This window comes from Bos taurus, chromosome 9, assembly GCF_002263795.3.
Source record: "Bos taurus isolate L1 Dominette 01449 registration number 42190680 breed Hereford chromosome 9, ARS-UCD2.0, whole genome shotgun sequence".
NCBI classification, from domain to species: domain Eukaryota; kingdom Metazoa; phylum Chordata; class Mammalia; order Artiodactyla; family Bovidae; genus Bos; species Bos taurus.
Window position 1 is genome coordinate 83637686 of NC_037336.1, and position 20335 is coordinate 83658020.

The 20335-nt window shown below is 41.1% G+C and overlaps 1 protein-coding gene across 3 annotated transcripts in view; it reads left to right on the plus strand.

Moving 5' to 3' along the window:
- GRM1 (glutamate metabotropic receptor 1) overlaps window positions 1-20335 on the plus strand; it is a 428462-nt gene that overhangs the window by 350395 nt on the left and 57732 nt on the right. For all 3 annotated transcript variants that reach the window (XM_005211024.5, XM_059889816.1, NM_001206004.1), the window contains 2 exons: window positions 8041-8287; window positions 13365-13533. In XM_005211024.5, the coding sequence (XP_005211081.1) occupies window positions 8041-8287; window positions 13365-13533 (416 nt within the window). The remainder of the gene's footprint in view (window positions 1-8040; window positions 8288-13364; window positions 13534-20335) is intronic.

Sequence of the window (20335 nt, forward strand, 5' to 3'; positions counted from 1 at the left end):
GCATCAGATAATAAATGCATCAGTTCTTCAGTGCTCAGCTTTCTTCACAGTCCAACTCTCACACCCATACGTGACTACTGGAAAAACCATGGCCTTGACTAGATGGACCTTTGTTGGCAAAGTAATGTCTCTGCTTTTCAATATGCTGTCTAGGTTGCTCATAACTTTCCTTCCAAAGAGTAAGTGTCTTTTAATTTCTTGGCTGCAGTCACCATCTGCAGTGATTTTGGAGCCCAAAAAAATAAAGTCTGACACTGTTTTCACTGTTTTCCCATCTATTTCCCATGAAGTGATGGGACCAGATGCCATGATCTTTGCTTTCTGAATGTTGAGCTTTAAGCCGACTTTTTAGCTCAATCTAAACACCGCAGTTTGAAACTTGGGATACTACAAAAGGACAAACGGTTGACAAAAAAAAAAAAAAAGAACTCGAATAACCTTAAATCATGGAACTCCCTTACATTTGTAAAGGAAAGCATGTTTCTATCATCCATAAAAATGTTAAGTGGAGCTTTGAGCATATTATACGTCCTTAGAGTTTGGAAAAAGCCAAGATGAATAGGCTTGCCAAGGATTCTGACCCAGCAGGTTGCTGGGAAGGGGGTTAGCCCCTAATGAATTTTAACAATATCCCAACTTCCCACATTGGCTAAAGTAGCCAGCTCTCAGTAACATACTCCATCTCTGTGATTACCTGCCAAATACTTATTGCAGACCTGCAAAGATTAGTTACTCCAGAGGGAGTGGTTTATAACTCCATGACATGGTTTTGCGCCAGATCGATAAAAGCAAAGGCACACAACAGGCTGCCCTTATTTTCTCTCTGTAGAGAAACAAAGAGCCCCACAGTTAAACTGAATGTTATTGACTAATCCTCAGCATCACTTTAGCACACCAGGGATTGTCCTCATTTGTTTTCAACATAACACTATAATCTTGTGAAATATGAGTTAGCTAAAATGCAATTGCATTTTCAGGGACATGAAGGCTTACTATACATTACCAGCAATTTACAAGGAGCCTGCTGTTTATGTGCCATGTAACCAAGAGATTTTTCTCTTAACAATAGATTGTGATGATGTATTTTTAAATATGTCTGTATTGTTCACATATGTTAAGATCAGTTGGGTTTAAGTAATAGAAATTCAGCTAATAACAGTGATTAAAAACACACACTCAAGTAAATGATTCCTATTTTCTTTTTTTCAATCCTACATAGAAATTCATTTACATTTTAGTAAATTGAATAGAAAATAATAGAAAAGTCATATTTTTCTGTTATGGGAACAGAGAAAATGTTTAGAGAAAGAGGAAAATAGAGCCAGAGGAAACAAAATATTCGAAATTTTAAAACTCGAGCATGAAAAATGCTGGACTGTTGTCTTACCACAAAGTCTTTCTGGAAAAGCATTAAGAAAATTTAACAGCCCAGGCCTTCAAGAAAAATTGAGGGCATTTTCATCCTTTGAAGTCATTATTTTAAAAATGACCTGATTAATTTTCCTTCAGTTAATCTGATACTCAATTCATTTAAAAGAACATCAATTTCACTTTCTTTGCTTGATATGTTAACAATAAAATAATTACAGTTCTTTGTATTTCAATCTGAATAGAGATTGTATCAAAGCATGTATTGAATATTTAGTGCTCTCCAGTAAAAAGAGGCAGCAGAGAGATAAAAGGCCAAGAAATCAGAAGAACATTTTCTCCAGGAATTGTTATGTTTACTAATATTTCTCCAAACACTTCCTTGTTATGATGAGAAAAAAGAATGTTTGTTTTGCTTCTTTTTATTTGGAATTTAATGCTATTTGAAAAAGCAGCATAAATAGACCTACATGCATAGTGGGAAGGTTGTACTAACTCAATGGAAAGAACAGCCATCAACAAAAGTACTTCATTGGAGTTTAGCATTCTTTTAAATTATTTTCAGTTTTTCCATTTTGGACATTAACACTAGGACAGTATTACTAAAGACCCAGAACAACTAAAGTCAAACTAATGTTTTTTGCTCACTGATGTCTCATCTGTTCTGGAACTGCTCCATCGGTTGCATAGGGCTGTTCTTGTGTGCATAGTGCCACTTGGCAGGGACCAGATCCAGCACTCAAGAGCACTGCCTCTGTCCTTGGTAGCTGTGTGACCTTGAATGCAGAACCCCTGGGATTTCGGTGACCCAGCCAATGTGCTTCCTTCTCAAATCTGAATCTAACTAAGGCATAGACCCAGGAGTGAAACAGATGGAGATAAAATATGAGATAAAATATGCTTTATTAATAAAGTGAGATTGCATACATAGATAACTCAAAAGAATTTATTAAAAAATTTAGAACTAATTTGTACATTTGGCGAGCTTGCAGAATACAAGAGCAAAATAAAATATTAATATCAATAGTATTTCTCTATACAGGCAACAAATAATTAAAATGTTTTTCAAGTACACCAATTGCAGTTGTTGTTGAGTTGCTAAGTCATGCCAGACTCTTTGCAATCCCATGGACTGCAGCATACTAGGCTTCCTTGTCTTTCACTATCTTCTGGAGTTTTCTTAAACTTATGTTGATTGAGTCAGTGGTGCCATCCAATCAATTGTAGGAGTGCCATAAAAATCAAATGCCTGCATACTGAAAAATCATAAAACATTGCTGGGATAAATTAAGGAAGCTGTAAGTAAATGGAAGCCTCTAGAAATGCTCTATAACATGATCTGGGGAGCAGGTACATGGATATGTCCATATGTCAGTTCAGTTCATTTCAGTCACTCAGTTATGTCCAACTCTTTTCGACCCCATGGACTGCAGCATGCCAGGCTTCCCTGTCCATCACCAACTCCATATGTAAACATTTATTAATCTGTATAGTAAAAATTTCTGCATCATATGTGAGTTATACCTTGTTGAAAAAGTTTCTAAAAGTAAAAAAAACAACCTGAAAAACGAAAAAATCTAAACTGGATTAAGGACATGGATAAGATATGTGCAATACTAGATAGATTAACCAGTCTATTCTACTGGCACAGGGCAGTAGCTCACACAGTAAAGGATTTGCCTGCCGTGCAGGAGACCAGAGTTCAATCCCTCGGTTGGGAAGATCTCCTGGAGAAGGGAATGGCAATCCCCTTCAGTATTCTGGTCTGGAGAATCCCATGGACAGAGGAGCCTGGCAGGCAACAATCCATGGGGTCACAAAGAGTCAGACACAACTGAGAGACCAATACACACACACAGCCTACTGGCTCAACTGGATAGCTACAGCCCACATTTACCAAAGGCTGGAGAATCAACCACAACCATTGAGAACTGTCAAGTGTCATCCTCCCCATGAGAGAGAAAGAGGTTGAACTGAGCATGCATTTCTTTTCCCCAGTACTGCAAAAAGATGAGTCATCCCTCCCTTCCCATCGGGCAAGACAAGAGGCCTGAGGTGGTGCTCAGTAGGAGTCTCTTCACAAAGGAGCATTAAGTAAAGAGAAAGGAAGGCATTTCTCCCCAATGGAGACTTCACCTATCTGTGCTTTCACCTTCTCAATGGTAAAATGGTGATAATATACCTAAATTCATACAGTTTTAAGGATTGAAAAATGATAACATATGTAAAGGACTTTGCTAAGTACCAATAAAGGTAGAACTGGAGAAGTAAAACATAGACACTTTAGAGGGGGGAAGATGTCTTCAGGAAGATAATCTGAATACACTTGTAGCATTTTTTAGGTCAGGAAACTGAGACTCTAGCTTCCTAAGAAACTGGACTCTAGGAGATCCAGACCTTGTCCAAGTTCCAGAGTTTGTTGGACATGTATTGTTGATATATTACAGCAGAAATGCCTCTAGTATTACTGAACACAAGTTCATGTACTCAACACACAGGGAGGCCAAACAGACTGAAATGTCAGAGTATGGAGCAGAGATTTATTTCAGGACCAAGCAAGGAGCATGAGTGGCTCATGCTCAAAAAAACCAGAACTCCCTAATGGCTCAGCAGGGAGAAGTTTTATAGTCAAGATTTGGGGTGAGGGCTGAAAGGTTCATGACTTTCTCTGATTGATCAGGGGTGGTAACAGGAAAATTTCCAGGGCTCCTGAAGTTACTGTCTTCCACCTGGGTGAGGGCCTTGCTTCCTACAAAAGAACTAGAAGATATCATTATGTTCATCCTTTAAGGAGGAATCAGTACAGCCCCCTGGCTGTACTATTGTTTCTTGACTGCTCCATCTTTGTCCCTGCATTCCCTGTCTTCCCAAAAGCAACTGTTGGAATCTGCACTTTGGAACTCAGGATGGTCAAGGAGGCCGAATGAAGCCCGTTTCCTACAAACAAGAAATTGTGCTTGGTCACTCAGTCCAGTCTGACTCTTTGTGACCCCATGGACTGTAGCCCACCAGGCTCCTCTGTCGATAGGAATTCTCCAGGCAAGAATAGTGGAGTGGGTTGCCATGCCCTCCTCCAAGGGATCTTCCCAACCCAGGGATCAAACCCAGGTCTCCGGCATTGCAAGTGGATTCTTTACCATCTCAGCCACCAGGGAAGCCCAAAACAAGAAACTGGAGACAGAGAAAGGATTTCTACCTGGGAGAGCCTCACAGGGTCCTGCTCCATTTCACTAGGTTCCAGGTGTTTAAGTGCCTAGCCCAGAGCTCTTTCTGCTATACCACTCTGCTGGATAGCCATCCTATATTAGGCAGCAGATAGAATAGCCAAGCCTTTGCCCCACCACCGTGCATTTCCTGTTTTCAGAGGGTATACAGTCTGTTTCTTCTCCCGTGGAGGCCCTGTGTGCTGCGGCACTCAGGCAGCAATTTATAGCCCTTGTTGTGTTCTTGCAATAAGAACAAGATTACTATTTCGAATCAAGGTAGCTATTTTCACATTCCACTGTGAAGTGGTTAGGCAGGTATTCTTTTGAAGGTAAATAAACACAGTCAACCATGATTATTTGATTCCATTTAGTATATTAGAAAAAGTAATGGTTTAATGATACCCTAGTGGCCTGTAACAGTTAACGCACCACAGAAAATGAATCATAAAATCCCCTTTTCACTAATAACTCTGAGACTAGTGTTATTAAAAAGGCACTAAACTCCTGGGAGTCAGAGTGATTTCACCTTCCCACTAAGTGACAATATTATTAGTTTGGATTCTGTATTCACTGGTCATGAAAATATAGGATCTTTGGACAACAGGAAAACCTGTCACATATTCTGTTTGTTTGTTGATGAATTCTTGCAACATCATCTGGGACCATCGCTGCGGCAAAGAAAATGGTCCCGTAAAGGCCATGTGATTTTTCTAACTCAGTGCCAAACCTTTCCAAATGCTGGTTCATTCTGAGCTGGGGTAGAAGCTGGAAAGAGACTTCTTACTGACAACAGGCACATCCCCTTCAAGTGCAGACCGGGGGGACTGGTGGTAGGGAAGTACATGTGTCACTGCAGATTTACACAAGCACACAAGCTGGTTGTGTTTATTTGGAAAAGGGTTTGCATAACAAATATTCCCTGAAGACATGTGCTTAGCCTCCTGGTTCTCTGTATGATAAATACTGACAGGATGGGCTTCTTCTTAATTGGAGTGGAGCTAGTGGTAAAGAAGCTGCCTACCAATACAGGAGACCTGGGTTCGATCCCTGGATCAGGATGATTCCCTGGAGAAGGAAATGGCAACCCACTCCAGTACTCTTGCCTGGAAAATTCAGTGGACAGAGGAAGCTGGTAGGCTATAGCCCATGGAGTTGCAAAGAGTTGGACATGACTGAGTGACTTCACCCACCTTACTCATAACATTAGTAAATAGATACAGGTTGTTTTCACCTGATAATTATTATTAAAGGTGCATTATATACATCTTAATAGTAGCTATCAAAACAAAAACAAAACAGCAAACTCAGTGCTCATAAGGTTTGTCCCCAGTAGAAAACTTTCCAATTGGTAAAGAACACATATTTTCTTACAGTTTGCTCCCAGGGCTGACTTTAATAGCAGCCACTTCAAGTGGATGGTTTTAGCAGAACTTTCCTTTAATAGTTGCTGCTGCTGCTGCTAGGTCACTTCAGTCGTGTCCAACTCTGTGCGACCCCATAGACAACAGCCCACCAGGCTCCCCCGTCCCTGGGATTCTCCAGGCAAGTACACTGGAGTGGGTTGCCATTTCCTTCTCCAGTGCATGAAAGTGAAAAGTGAAAGTGAAGTCGCTCAGTTGTGTCTGACTCTTAGTGACCCCAGGGACTGCAGCCCACCAGGCTCCTCCGTCCATGGAATTTTCCAGGCGAGAGTACTGCAGTGGGGTGCCATCGCCTTCTCTGTTAATAGTTGCTAGAACTCTTTAAGTAACTGCTACGTTGAAGGTTATTTTGTCATCTAATTTTTGTCTATTTTTTTCTTCTTTAACTGCTGCTCCTCTAATTCTAACAGCTTTAACATTTAACTCTAACACTTGGAGGTTTCAAACAGTCTTTAAAGGTTCATTTAAAACTTATCAGATATATGGTATTAATTTATCTCTATTATATCCTGATATAATGACAGAAAAGCAAACTAACATTTAAGATCCAGGGGTTCTGGGTGACATAAATCACCTTATTTCAATGGCTGCTTAGTTTTTGCAAGGAGGATGTTTGTTTTCTGCTTTATATAACTTCTATACTTATTCTGCACAGTTTGATTCTAAAATGCCCTTTCTGCCTCTCTTGCTCCTATTTGTTTCAATTAGGAAAACTAGAAAATCACACTCTTAACAATTTCCTATTAAGCAGCACTGGAAGATGAGTTAAAATTGAGTTTTCCCCCCTCAACCTGGCCTGGATATTTCAAATCTTACTCACAGTATAGATACAAATGTATATTTTTTACATTTTCAAGTATACCTAAATAGATTAGTCTTAGAACTCTTTATAAATGTCTTGTTTAATCTCAAGCTCAACCTCAAAGTCAAAACTCTTTACCATTTCTTCTAAACATTTCAAATTCTCTAAGTTCCTAAAATATCCTGCTATTATCCAGCCCAGGCACTTTAGGGTCTAATGGCCTATTTAGGCTGTCATCTGTGACATGGGTGAGAATAATGGCAGAGTTTTTGAAATTCAGAGATAAAACTAAATGTTTAGATTAAAGATGTAGTGTGACTCTTCCATCAAGAAGCATTTTGCCTGAGTTTCTGATAATTCAGTTCAGTTCAGTCCCTCAGTCGTGTCCAACTCTGTGACCCTGTGAATTGCAGCACGCCAGGCCTCCCTGTCCATCACCAACTCCCGGAGTTCACTCAAACTCACGTCCATCGAGTTGGTGATGCCATCCAGCCATCTCATCCTCTGTAGTCCCCTTCTCCTTCTGCCCCCAATCCCTCCCAGCACCAGGGTCTTTTCCAATGAGTCAACTCTTCGCATGAGGTGGCCAAAGTACTGGAGTTTCAGCTTTAGCATCATTCCTTCCAAAGAAATTCCAGGGCTGATCTCCTTTAGAATGGACTGGTTGGATCTCCATAATTAGCAAATCTTATTCAAATATTTCTGTATAGCAAATCATATATAAGAAGAAATTCATACTAACCAGTTCATTTCACTCTTGGTTTTTGTGATCTTAGAGATGATAAGATTAGTAGAATCATCAAAATAAAATATTGAGGTTTAGATAACGCACAAACTGAATTATGATGGATTGTGGATTGTCACAAAAGATATAAAAAAACACTTTTCCAGGACTGTGATATAGGGAGACTTTTAATATAAATCTCTGTGAACCCAGAGGAAATAAGAGTTATTTTCATTGCTCTTTAAGGATTTCCTTGCAATATGCGAATGTCTTTATTTTTACCGCTATGGTGTTTGTTTTATATGTTATAAAGCCATTATTGAATTCAGAAAATAAAATGAATAAACTATTTGAAGATAGAATATACTATCTATCTAGAGCTAGTCACAAATACAAAGCTTAGACAGGTATGTTTGGCTTTCCCTTCTTCTGAGAGCCCTGAAAAGCATTTGAGAATTAAACATGCAGGTTTAGACTTCATGACTGCAACCTTGGAAGTAATCTGTTTTTATGTTACAGGCAATGAAAGCTTAGAAGAGAACTATGTCCAGGACAGTAAGATGGGGTTTGTCATCAATGCCATCTATGCCATGGCGCACGGGCTGCAGAACATGCATCAGGCCCTCTGCCCCGGCCACGTGGGCCTCTGCGATGCCATGAAGCCCATCGATGGCAGCAAACTCCTGGAATTCCTCATCAAGTCCACGTTCATCGGTGTGTCTGGAGAGGAGGTGTGGTTTGATGAGAAAGGGGATGCTCCTGGAAGGTAAAGCAGACCTTTCCGTAATGGATCCAAATAATCCTGTGATCCTCTCTAAGCCAGACAGATGGACACTCTGGCTCTTTTTGGTCACGTGTTTTCTGGGTGTCATGAGGGTAGATACAACTAGACAGCTAAAAGGATGGGGCTAATGTTAGATGGAAATGGCATTATAAAACACACTCCACTATCATCTTTGGTCTTTCCCCAGAAGGCCCAGCACCTTCCTGCAAGCCCAAGAAACCAGAGTGAGTATACCCGAACAGCAGAACCCTCCCTGGCACTGCCAACATCTGGTCAGCATGTTCTGATTGATCAATCCCAATGCCATACTGCTTGTGGAATATTTTAATCTTATCTGCTCAAAGAGCTTAATATATGAAGAGAACCATATGTGTCCCTTTTTCTCAGGCAATCTTATGTTCCAACTAACATGTTTCTTGGAACAAGAAAGAAAAGAATTTTCTGCCTCGTACTGAGTCTCTATGGCTTCCAAAGAATTAATCAAGAAGCAAAGGAAAATTAAATCTAACTAAATGTATATACATATATTTTCTCCCAAGTCATTTTATATACTGTCTCCTCTGCAGTACTTGATTTTATAACACCAATTAGTCCCTATGTAATTGGTATATAGAAGATGATATCAGTATAAAGAGTAGTTGTGTTCATTCATAGAGATTTTCTTAGGCAAAGGATGATCAGCATACTGGGATAAAAATTAAAGCCGACAACAGGAAAGAAAAAAGGCCCTCAGTCTGGCTGCTGCACAGAATACCCACAATCTCTCTCTTTTTTTTCCCCTCATAAGCCCTGTTATCTTTCAGTATGAAAGCTTGCAGAATGGGAGATTTTAGAAAAGCATATGTTGTGATAAAATGGAACAGCAAATCATTTAATCCTCATTGCTACAGGCATATTATTATCTTCTTTTACAGATGATAAAGCTGAGTGTCAGAGAAACTAAGAAACTCCCCTAAAGTCACCCAGAGAGTAGAGGCAGTGCCGTTTGATTCTGAGACTTGTAATCTTTTTGCCACATCGCATTGCCTTCTAGCTACTTCATTGGAAGGACTGATGCTGAGGCTGAAACTCCAATACTTTGGCCACCTCATGTGAAGAGTTGACTCATTGGAAAAGACCCTGATGCTGGGAGGGATTGGGGGCAGGAGGAGAAGGGGACAACAGAGGATGAGATGGCTGGATGGCATCATTGACTCGATGCACATGAGTTTGGGTGAACTCTGGGAGTTGGTGATGGACAGGGAGGCCTGGTGTGCTGTCATTCATGGGGTTGCAAAGAGTCAGTCAGACACTGAGTCTGACTGAGCAACTGAACTGAACTAAAAATTAGACAAAGTTGCTGACATCTTTTTTAATGTCATTTCAAAGGGACTGTAAAAGACTATTTGACCCTAAATAATTCTCCACATATCTCTTCCTTTCATGGAAGCTTAAAGTTCTACATTTAGCGAGTGCCTTGTGGGGCCTCAGTGGATTCTGCCTGCTAAAATCCAACAGCTCCAGGAAGGATAAATGATATAGTAATAGTCAGCAATTAAAGCCATGGATGTATCAGATTCCTTCCAGGCTGCCAGTTAGGTGGGAGCAACTTTAGATGGAAATGAGAGTGGGAAGGACGGAGTGACGCAGGGGCTGGGCATGTGGAAGGCATCCAGGAGCTGAGCACCTTAAGAAGTGGTACCAGATGGCACAAGTGAGTCTAAGATGCAGAACACTGACCACCTCCTCCCACCCACCTTTAAACCCATGTTGTAATCCTGGGTTCTACTTCAAACCAGCTCTGTTAAGGATTGGATTGGGGATGGAGACCTTCCTTCATGATTCTATAGCATACACAATGTGCCTAGGACAGGGCCAGGTACATTTACCCCACTGCAGAGATAAAGGTTTCCACCTCCGCTCTCTCTTTGTAAATCATCTAAAATATAGACCCACAATTTTAGCTTGTTTCTCCTTCATTTTTAATTAAGTATTTAAATCATGAGTTTCCCCCTGGGTTCCTTTTCAAGGATCATTTCCTCATGTCTGAAATGGTCAGCTTAATCTGTGTTCAATTTTTATTTCAACCAGTCCCCTCTGTTTCTACCTCCTGTCACATCACCATTCATGCTTTTGGTCCCTCTTGTAATTATTTTAGTTAATCATCATGAAACAGAAATTGAATGCATTGAAAGGATACAACAAACTTGTAATTTACAGCATAAGGATATTCTAAATAAGCACCAACATGCTGAGAAGGGACTGTGGGGCCAAGAGAAAGGAGCAGTGTTCATTACCACACACTGCACAGGGGAAGGCCTCTCTTTAGTAAGTCAGTATTTTCCCCTTGGTATCATCGTTTTTTTTTTTTTTCCCTCTAGTTTTTGGGACTTTTTCAAAATATGTTTTCATGCCAAGATATTGTGAATTTTTCAGTTTCTAAATGCTAATAAAGTGTGAACTGATTTCCCCTATTGAAATGCTGCCGCTGCTGCTGCTGGTGCTAAGTCAGTCGTGTCCAACTCTGTGCGACCCCATAGATGGAAGCCCACCAGGCTCCTCTGTCCCTGGGATTCTCCAGGCAAGAACACTGGAGTGGGTTGCCATTTCCTTCTCCAATGCATGAAAGTGAAAAGTGAAAGGGAAGTCGCTCAGTCGTGTCCAACTCTTAGTGACCCCATGGACTGTAGCCTACCAGGCTCCTCTGTCCATGGGATTTCCCAGACAAGAGTACTGGAGTGGGGTGCCATTGCCTTCTCCCTATTGAAATGGGGAAGGTGAAATATAAGTTTTAAGGAACCGATTTATAGGAAAAAGATATTCTAAAGCTAGCATTATACCTAAGCCTTCATTGAAAGTATATAAAGGGATTTAACAATGTAACTATGTAGTAAAACATAAAGATGAAAGGAAATGAAAAAGGAAACTACTCATATTAAGCACTCACAGTAGGCTCTGTAACCATGGTTGGTGGTTTAGATGGCTTAGTCACTCAAGTCGTGTCTGACTCTTGCAACCCCGTGGACTGTGGCCCTCTATCTATGGGATTTCCCAGGCAAGAGTACTGGAGTGGTTGCCATTTCCTTCTGCAGGGGATCTTCCTGACCCAGGATTAGAACCCAGGTCTCCTACATTGCAGGCAGATTCTTTACCAACTGAGCTACCTACCATAAAGAGTGTAAAAAATGGAAAAATATTGGAGGTATAGGTTAGTATCATTGATCAGCCGGACGAGTGCAAGCTGTCAGCCTGCAGTTAATACCCATGTGGTTATCAGTCAGAGAGCTACTCTGAGAACATTCTGGTTTGTCTCAGCAACCAGAGGAATGAGAACCCTCTATTACCAAAAATCAGAAAGCAGAGACATGAATAATGCCCTCCAGGTACGCCATTCTCTCTTCTTACTCCAGGTAAGTTTTGTTCATCTGGAAAAGTGGAGCAAAAGTGGAAAAGTGGATTTTACTCCCCTAGAATCCCCTTTTCCTTTAAGGGGTTGCTATTTATAGAAACTGCCAGAATCTGGTTGTGGAGAAGCCACTAGCAATCCTGTGGGTATCAGGGTACATTTGCGCATTATTAAAAACAGGCAGCAAAGCTTTGAAAAGATATTAGTTGTCTAGATAAAGAACTGGTGGTTCAATGGTAAAGAATTTGCTTGCCAAGCAGGAGATGAAGATTCGATCCCTGGGTTGAGAAGATCCCCTTGAGAAGGAAATGACAACCCACTCCAATACTCTTGCCTGGAGAACCCGATGAATAGAGGAGCCTGACAGTCTACAGTCCATGGGGTCACAAAAAGTCGAACACGAATTAGTGACTAACCAGTGACAAAATAAAGAACTAAGCCAGATAGAGCCAGTAGATTTCAGATGACAACCAAGGCTGACGGGTAGTAGCTTCCTGGGGTGTTGGGCTGAGGAGGATTTTGAGTCTGAATCAGGTTTGTAGGGAAAGAATTGCAGGATGACATGACATAGATAGGGACACAGTGGGGAGGAGGAAGAGAGATGAAAAAGGAAAATGGCTGTGACAACACAAAGATGTTTTCACTTTCTTATAGAATGGAAGTGACAAGAGTATTTTAGCATATAAATAATAATAATAGTACTACAAATGTTAATATGATATAGTGATGTTGTCTTTTATATACATTTCTCTCAATCGTGAAGCAGTTTTTTTTAACCTACTCTATGTAAGTAAATTCCCACAAGAAGCCCATGAGCCTTAAAGAGTTTAATGACATTCCAAAGTCGTGCAATCTACTGGTAAAATATTAGAAAAGAGATTTCAGCTTATACATTCTAACATCAAATCTTGTGCTTTTTCCATCAAACTGGAAAATACTCTCTACTGCCTTCACAGGGAAACAATGAATCTGGCCCCCAGAACACACACAGAAGATTTCTAAATGTAGATTTTACTGCTGTGTAGCATCGCAGCGTTTAAATAACTGAAATAGCTGACACCGATTATTTGGATTCAGAAATGTTTGCCCTAATCAAGGAAGAGACCAGTTTAAATGTCAATGCTCAAAATGTTAAATCCTCAACATCCTTGCTAATTAAAGATGCATTTCTCAGATTTCTTGCTCTATTAGCACCTAAAATAGGTAAAACTCCAGACTTGATAAGACTCACCTCTTTTAATCCAGTGTAATTAAAGTAGCAATTGAATGTGAAAAAGAAATTTGGAATAAAAGTATTTAAGCTAAAAATTAATGTTCTGAAGAACTGTTACTTGATCAAAGGATAATCTGGTGAAAAAAAAAAGAAGAAGGATATGGTGATCAACCCAGCACATACAGAATTATTTTCAAGAATACACAGAAAGAAAAGTACAAGAATAATATATCCTTTAACAAATATGGATGATACAGAGACTGAAGTATGGAATACACATTTTGGAAAATCACAGGACACATAACTAAACTAAATAAACTAAAATATTGACAGTAGCTCGTGTGAGGACATGGGATGTTTCTAACTTTTATTTCTCTTCTATTATTATCTATTTACCAAATTCCTTTAGTTTCTACATCATGTCCGTATGCTCCAAGACACACATGTTGTTTTCTTTGTAGGTATGATATTATGAATCTGCAGTACACAGAAGCCAATCGCTATGACTATGTACATGTTGGAACTTGGCATGAAGGGGTCTTGAATATCGATGATTACAAAATCCAAATGAACAAGAGTGGAGTGGTACGGTCTGTATGCAGTGAGCCTTGCCTAAAGGGTCAAATCAAGGTAAGCCAGTCACTGATGCATTCTTGGACAGTGTCCTTGAGGAGACCTCTTGCCTGTGCATAAGTGAGGAAAAACACATTTTTCTTTAACTAGACTGTCCAGAAAGGGTGTGCTAAGCTTATTGTTTCTGTTGTGTTTAGCAAAAATTGAGAAGACAAACCAAGATTGGAAAATGAAATAGGAAAACCACTGGGATATTTAGAATAGTCTTTATTTTCATTGCAATGATGAGCTGTTACCTTAAATACAATAAAGAAAGCAAGGGGATATGAATAATCAAATTAAAAATTGAAACAGAAGGAAATTTGGAAGCCAAAGCCAGTGATACTGCTTAGTCATAGTTCTAGCTATTGTTGAAGAAAGCAGAAGCTGAGCAATGTCAAATAAGTGTAAAACTAAAATAAAAGAAGTTGAAATGAGGTAAAACAGGAGCACTGCTTACCACTTCTCTTTTCTCTACAAAGTTCTTTCATTTTCCTGAAACTATTTTCCAGCCAAAAGAGAGTCCTCACTTTCTAATTATTCCCAGAAACTTTCCAGGTTGGGGCAAGTGAGTGACTGTGATATCACTGTGTATTTAAAACTAGAGTAAGTAAACATCCTATATTGGGCATTTGACTGAATGGAGGTAGAGAGGAGTCTTGGTGTAGAAGACATGGAAAGAGCACGTTCTGTATCCCATGCTATTTAAAAACCAAACTGGCTGATGCAATAGGAAATGGAGCATAGAGGGGTGATTGTGAACTGGAAGAAGTGTGGATTAAATGACCTAATAGGCCTTTCTCGTCTCTAATTTTCTGTGATTCATCTCTGGGAATAGACAGGACTGTCACATAAATGTCACAAAGCACAGCTGGGGCTGGAATGGAAACTGTGTGAGGCTCCTGCTCTCCTACCACGCCATCATGCTGCTATGCCTTTCATGGAGTTCACCCTGAGAAATATACTCAGGGGTCTTTAGGGTGAGAGTCTAATAGTGTTGCTGTGGCTGCTGGATCCACCACTTTGTCCCTACTGAACAAAGAAGGTGGAGGATCTGGGACCCACAACATCTAAGAAGAGCTGTGCAGGTGGACTCAAACTCTCAAGAGAATCAGTCACTTTGAGTATGAAAAGAACTCCTGAGGCAACTCACTGTAGTTTCAAACGTCAGTGCCTTCTCTGCAGATGTGATATTAAAAATATTTAGTAATTATCATTGGAAAAGACCCTGATGCTGGGAAAGATTGAGGGCAGGAGGAGAAGATGGGCAACAGAGGATGAGATGGTTGGGTGGCATCATCAACTCAATAAACATGAATTTGAACAAACTCCGGAAGATAGTGAAGGAGAGGGAAGCCTGGCATGCTGCAGCCCATGGGGTCGCAAGGAGTCAGATGCAACTGAGCAACTGAACAACAGTAATTGTCATGACAACTAGCCAATCAGAATGAACTCTATTTTAGTGCTATGACAGTGTGCTGGAGGCCTCCTGCCATGCCCATGGTTAATCCTTGAGTTGTATCACGGGAAGATTTAGGTGAGGATTCCTACCTGAATAGGGTAGTATGAGGCAATTGGTAGACTTGGAGACATCACTGGTTTACATCCATCGTAGAAGCATGTCAGTAGTGTAAGAGTGGCTCCAACCAAACCAATGTGTGTGGGCCATACGTCAGTGCAGATTCTCCCCAAGAATCCACTTCTGATTCTTATGCAGGTGGAATTTTTCACATGAGGCTTTCTTGTGGTATTAGGAGTATATCCTCTGAAACCGGGAGAAACCTAAAACTTGTCCTTGACTCTTGCTACAGGATGTCAGACCGCAAGATTCTGGGTTCGTCCTCTTCTCTGGATGGTTGGGAAAACCAGGACCTCTGTGACCCAAAGTCTTATGGTTGGGACAACCCAGAAGCCCTGGGCTTTATGCTCTTCTTCCCTCATAGCTCAGACAGTAAATAGCATCTGCTTACAACGTGGGAGACGTGGGTTGGGAAGATCCCCTGGAGAAGGAAATGGCAACCCACTCCAGTACTCTTGTCTGGAAAATTCCATGGATGGAGGAGCCTGGTAGGCTACAGTCCAAGGGATCACAAAGAGTTGGACACGACTGAGCAGCTTTACTGGTGGAGGACTGATGACCCACAGGAGGTCACATGTTCATCTCAGACCTCCTTCTCAGCCTGGGTGACAGAATCTCATCTTTAGTGCAGAAAACTACTATCAAAAAAGTTTATGGAACTACAAAGCTTGGTTTTTCAGAATATAACAAAAGAAAACAAATAAACAAGCAAAACCCTGGCAAGAGAAAACAAATCATCCTGAAGATGCTCTGCACTCCAGCTCCCTTTTAGAATTCCCTCCTGTTACTCTGACTGCTGGCAGGCCGTGAACGGGAGCTCACATTGCCATGTGTAGTCCCATTTGTATGCTCCAGAGATAAACCCTCCCCCCAGGCCCCAGTTCAGAGGAAAGGCTGTCTGCATGCATCTCTAAGCTTGATGCTCAAGTATTTCTGGCATTACATTTGCATTACGCCCATGCAGTGTTATCAAAGGAGATCCCAGAAATCATTGCTGAGTCACTACAGAGCACTAGCTAAAAATGAAAACCTCTTGGGGTCCAATTTTTGTAATACCATGTGCCCTGCAGGATGAAAGTATGCCCGTTCTCAGTAGCATCTGGAGTGGAGGAGAGGGGGGATGTTTGTTTGTTTCCAATAAGCACCATGGGAAACAAATGATATCCAAATCCCATTTACCAAGTAATAGCATTTATATTCTTCCACTGTCGATTTGCCACCTAGCAGGTTCAGGATGCAGAGCGAGATCTCTCAGTAGCCACTACAGAGACTGGAAAAAAGCAACGTAAAAGGTGATGGGAGGGCTTGCACTTGTATTAACTGAGAAGCATAACCTTTGGGAAAGGATTATTCATTTTAAATGTCAAATGTCACTTCAAATGCTGATATAATCATTTGACTTGTTTTATGGTAACCCATAAAGCTTTCTTATGGTAATTCCCTTTGAAGTAGCTAAAAGTCCAGTTTTCTTATGTTATTGATTTTTAGAAATATAAATATTTTACAAATATAATATTTTAGGAAGGAGAAATTGATTTCAGTCATACCACAAACAGAGGTAAATAAAATCAAACTTTCATTGTTGTGTTTTATGGGTACAGTCAGGAAAGAAAGGACCCACACTAGGTGGTTCAACAGAGGGAGTTTTACATTATTAAAAAAAAAAAGAAAACTGGTTATAAAAGTAAGAGGGGGCACTGATGCAACTCAGAGATGAGCAGCGGCAGGAATTACTCCCACCCCAGGGCCAAAGCGACACAAGGAAGGTCGTAGATACTACCTGAGACACGTCCAGAGCTGGAGGAGGGAGAGGCCTCAATACGAGGCTTCTCTTCTCTCTGGCTCTTCAGTCTCCCATTAGGTCCTCCCATTCTTCCAACCCTATGGAGAAGACACTGGAAAGAGAGCCTGGAAAATGTAGTTCACAAGTCCTTAGCTCAGGTTCTCTTGAACCCTGAAAGCTAAGCAAGGCTCAAGTGCTAATATTTTATTGGGAGACAGAATCCCAGGGAAGCAGGAGTGAGAGGAAAAGGGAATGGAGACATGGAAGCATGGAAAAACACCTCCCCCACTGAGGTTATGCATCGCTGGGCAGGACACTGCCTCACTGAGCACAACTCAGCCTTACCAGATCTCTGGACAGACTTCTCAGACTGTTTATTGGAACAAAGAAAGGAGAAAAATGTATACACTCCTGCTATTCTATTTTCTGCTTCCCACGGTCAACGTTTGTTCACAGGAAGTGACGTTACCTGATGCCTCTAGGCAGCTACTGGGGCAGCCAGAGTCCCTGTCCTGTTAGGTGGATCTTCTTAAGATTTGGAAGCAGTGAGGGAGGGGAAGCAGCTGTGGGTCTTATAGCTCCTGCTGTGGTGAGTGCAATGGAGGCAGTTCTGGACCCCAGTGACTCCTCCACGGGAGAGAGAGCCACCTGGGGATGCCTTAAGATGACACAGTAGTGGTAGAAACTGAGGTGGAGTTGCAGAAGTGTCCAGAACGCCCAAGAACATGGCCAAGGGCCTGACACAGGTCAGGCAAAAGGAATCTGAGTTAGCACATAAAATGTAGACCATGGGTCTGCAAGTGAACAGCAAGGGCCTGGTATGTGTGTTGGTCTCCCACACCAAGCCTGCTGCTCTTTTCCTCTGTGTAGGGAAGGCAGGAAAGAGGTAAGAAGAGGTGGAGAGGCAAAAGAAGTGAAAGTGAAAGAAAGGAGCAGAGAGGCAGTAGAGATGGGAGACTAACATTTATCAAGCATATCCTTGTGCAAGTACAATAATGGGTGCTTTACTGACATCATTTCAATTCTTCCTTAAAACAATGCTTTTAAAGGAGGTATTATCACCCCATTTTACAGATCAGAAATCAGAGGCCCAGAGGGCTTGAGTCACTTGTCCAAAGCTTTCTCAGCTAGCAAATGCCAAGCTGGGCTTAGAGCCAACCCAAAGCTCTTATCAACCCACAGCCACATGTTGTTCAACCATCTTTCATTATATGAACTGGCATAATTCCTACAAATTTCAATTGCTGAAGCTTATTTTCTCAACAGTTCACAACAAAACTATAAATAGAGATCCACTTTAAAAATGCTAAGGGAAACCAGAATCTAGAGTTAAGGAGGCAATAAGTACTAGAAGGCAGTTGGGAGACTGACAGAGATGGGGAAACTGACAGAGAATCCCAGGGAAAGGGTCCTGAAGTTTGCTCCCACTGGCCTCCTATTCTTTCTTTTCGCTTCTCTTCTCTTTTATTTTTTTCTTCCCTTAAGTTTGTTTTTGGATTCTTTGCTGGTTCATGGGGTCACAAAGAGTTGGATACGACTGAGCGACTGAACTGAACTGAACTGGATTTGGGAGTTTTGTCATGGAGAGTAGAGACCTCCACTTTCCCCTCTTCTGACCTGGCCAATCAAGATAGAATTATGGAGACATTATATGAACATGGACTATATCATAAGTGGTTCTTCATTACACATGCCATATTATCATATAGTAAAATACACCTTATACACATAAAAAAAAAAGCCCCAATACACCTATTTTTACAGACTATATACTTCAGGACTGAGTTAACTATTTTTTCCCTGAACCATTTGAAAGTGAGGTGCAAATATCGTGAAACTTCGTACCTCAGCTTTTGTTTTCTAAGAATAAAGGCAATTCTCACATGGCTACAAGACTAAGAAGATTAGCAATAACATCATCAACTACAGTTGTCCTGTCCTCCTCAGCCTCCTCTTTCTGTGAATCAAAGCAAACTACCCATAAGTTTTAAGTTGTTCATAGTTAATGTTGATGCTTTTGAACTGTGGTGTTGGAGAAAATTCTTCAGTCTCTTGGATGGCAAGAAGACTCAACCAGTCCATCCTAAAGGAAATCACTCCTGAATATTCATTTGGAAGGATTGATGCTGAAGCTGAAACTCCAGTCCTTTGGCCACCTGACGCAAAGAACTGACTCATTGGAAAAGACCCTGATGCTGGGAAAGATTGAAGGCAGGAGGAGAAGGGAGCGACAGAGGATGAAATAGTTGGATGGCATCACCGATTCAATGGACATGAGTTTGAGTAAGCTCTGGGAGTTGGTGATAGACAAGGAAGCCTGGCATACTTCAGTCCATGGGGTCACAAAAAGTTGGACACGACTAAGTGACTGAACTGAACTGATAGTTAATGTAACCAATGAAATAAAGACATGGTTCTTTCATTGTGTAATATCTTCCAAAGTCCGCTGCAGGATGGCAGAGTCTCAATAAAAATTGCACACAGAAATATCAAAAATTATTTATCTGAGAAGCTTATAGTTGCATAATAATGATATGATCTGCCCCAGCTACTAAAACCATATTTGCTAAAATTTTGGAAAAAGTTGAAGACAAAATATTGCGGGTTTTATTATGTATGTGAAATCATGAAATTACTATAGTCTCTCTGGGTGAAGAGGAAACTTTACTGGTTATGATGAGAAATTCTATGGAATCATCATTAATTTATTCACAGTCACTCTGATGGCTTCATGTCTCAAGCTTCAACCAGTATTTAAGCTGGTCTCCTGGCTACTGAACTTTTTGATGATCACTTTATCCTTGGTGGGCTTCCCTGGTGGCTCAGATGGTAAAGAATTCACCTGCAATTCAGGAGACCCAGGTTTGATCCCTGGGTGGTGAAGATCCCCTGGAGAAGGGAATGGCAACCCACCCCAGTATTCTTGCCTGGAGAATCCCAAGGACAGAGGAGCCTGGCCGGCTATAGTCCATGGGGTCACAGAGAGTCGGACACAACTTAGTGATTAACACTTTCTTCTTTTCACTTTGGCCTCAGATCTAGCTTGTCTGACACTTTTGGAGACAGGTGCTGATAGAAGCTGCCGCTGAGTCATGTGACATGGAGCAGAGAAGGAGCCCAGCAGATCTCCTGTGTTTTGCAGGTGGCTGTGGCTGAAGCAGGGCCCGAAGTCTTTTTAAAGTAAACGTTTATTGGCACATTACCCACATAGAGAAAAGTGGAGGAGGAAGGCAATAGCATAAGTGTGCCGAGAGCTCTTACTTGCAATCTTTGCTCTAGCTGATCCCACCACCTAGAACTCTCTTTCACCAGATGTATTCAGAGCTTCCTCCTTTCCTGCTCTTAAGTCCTTACTCAAATGGCATATCTTTCTTAAAAAATTAATTTTTAATGGAATCAAATGACCTATCTTAGTGAAGCCTTACCTGACCATCACAGGTAAAATTGCAATCCCCAGT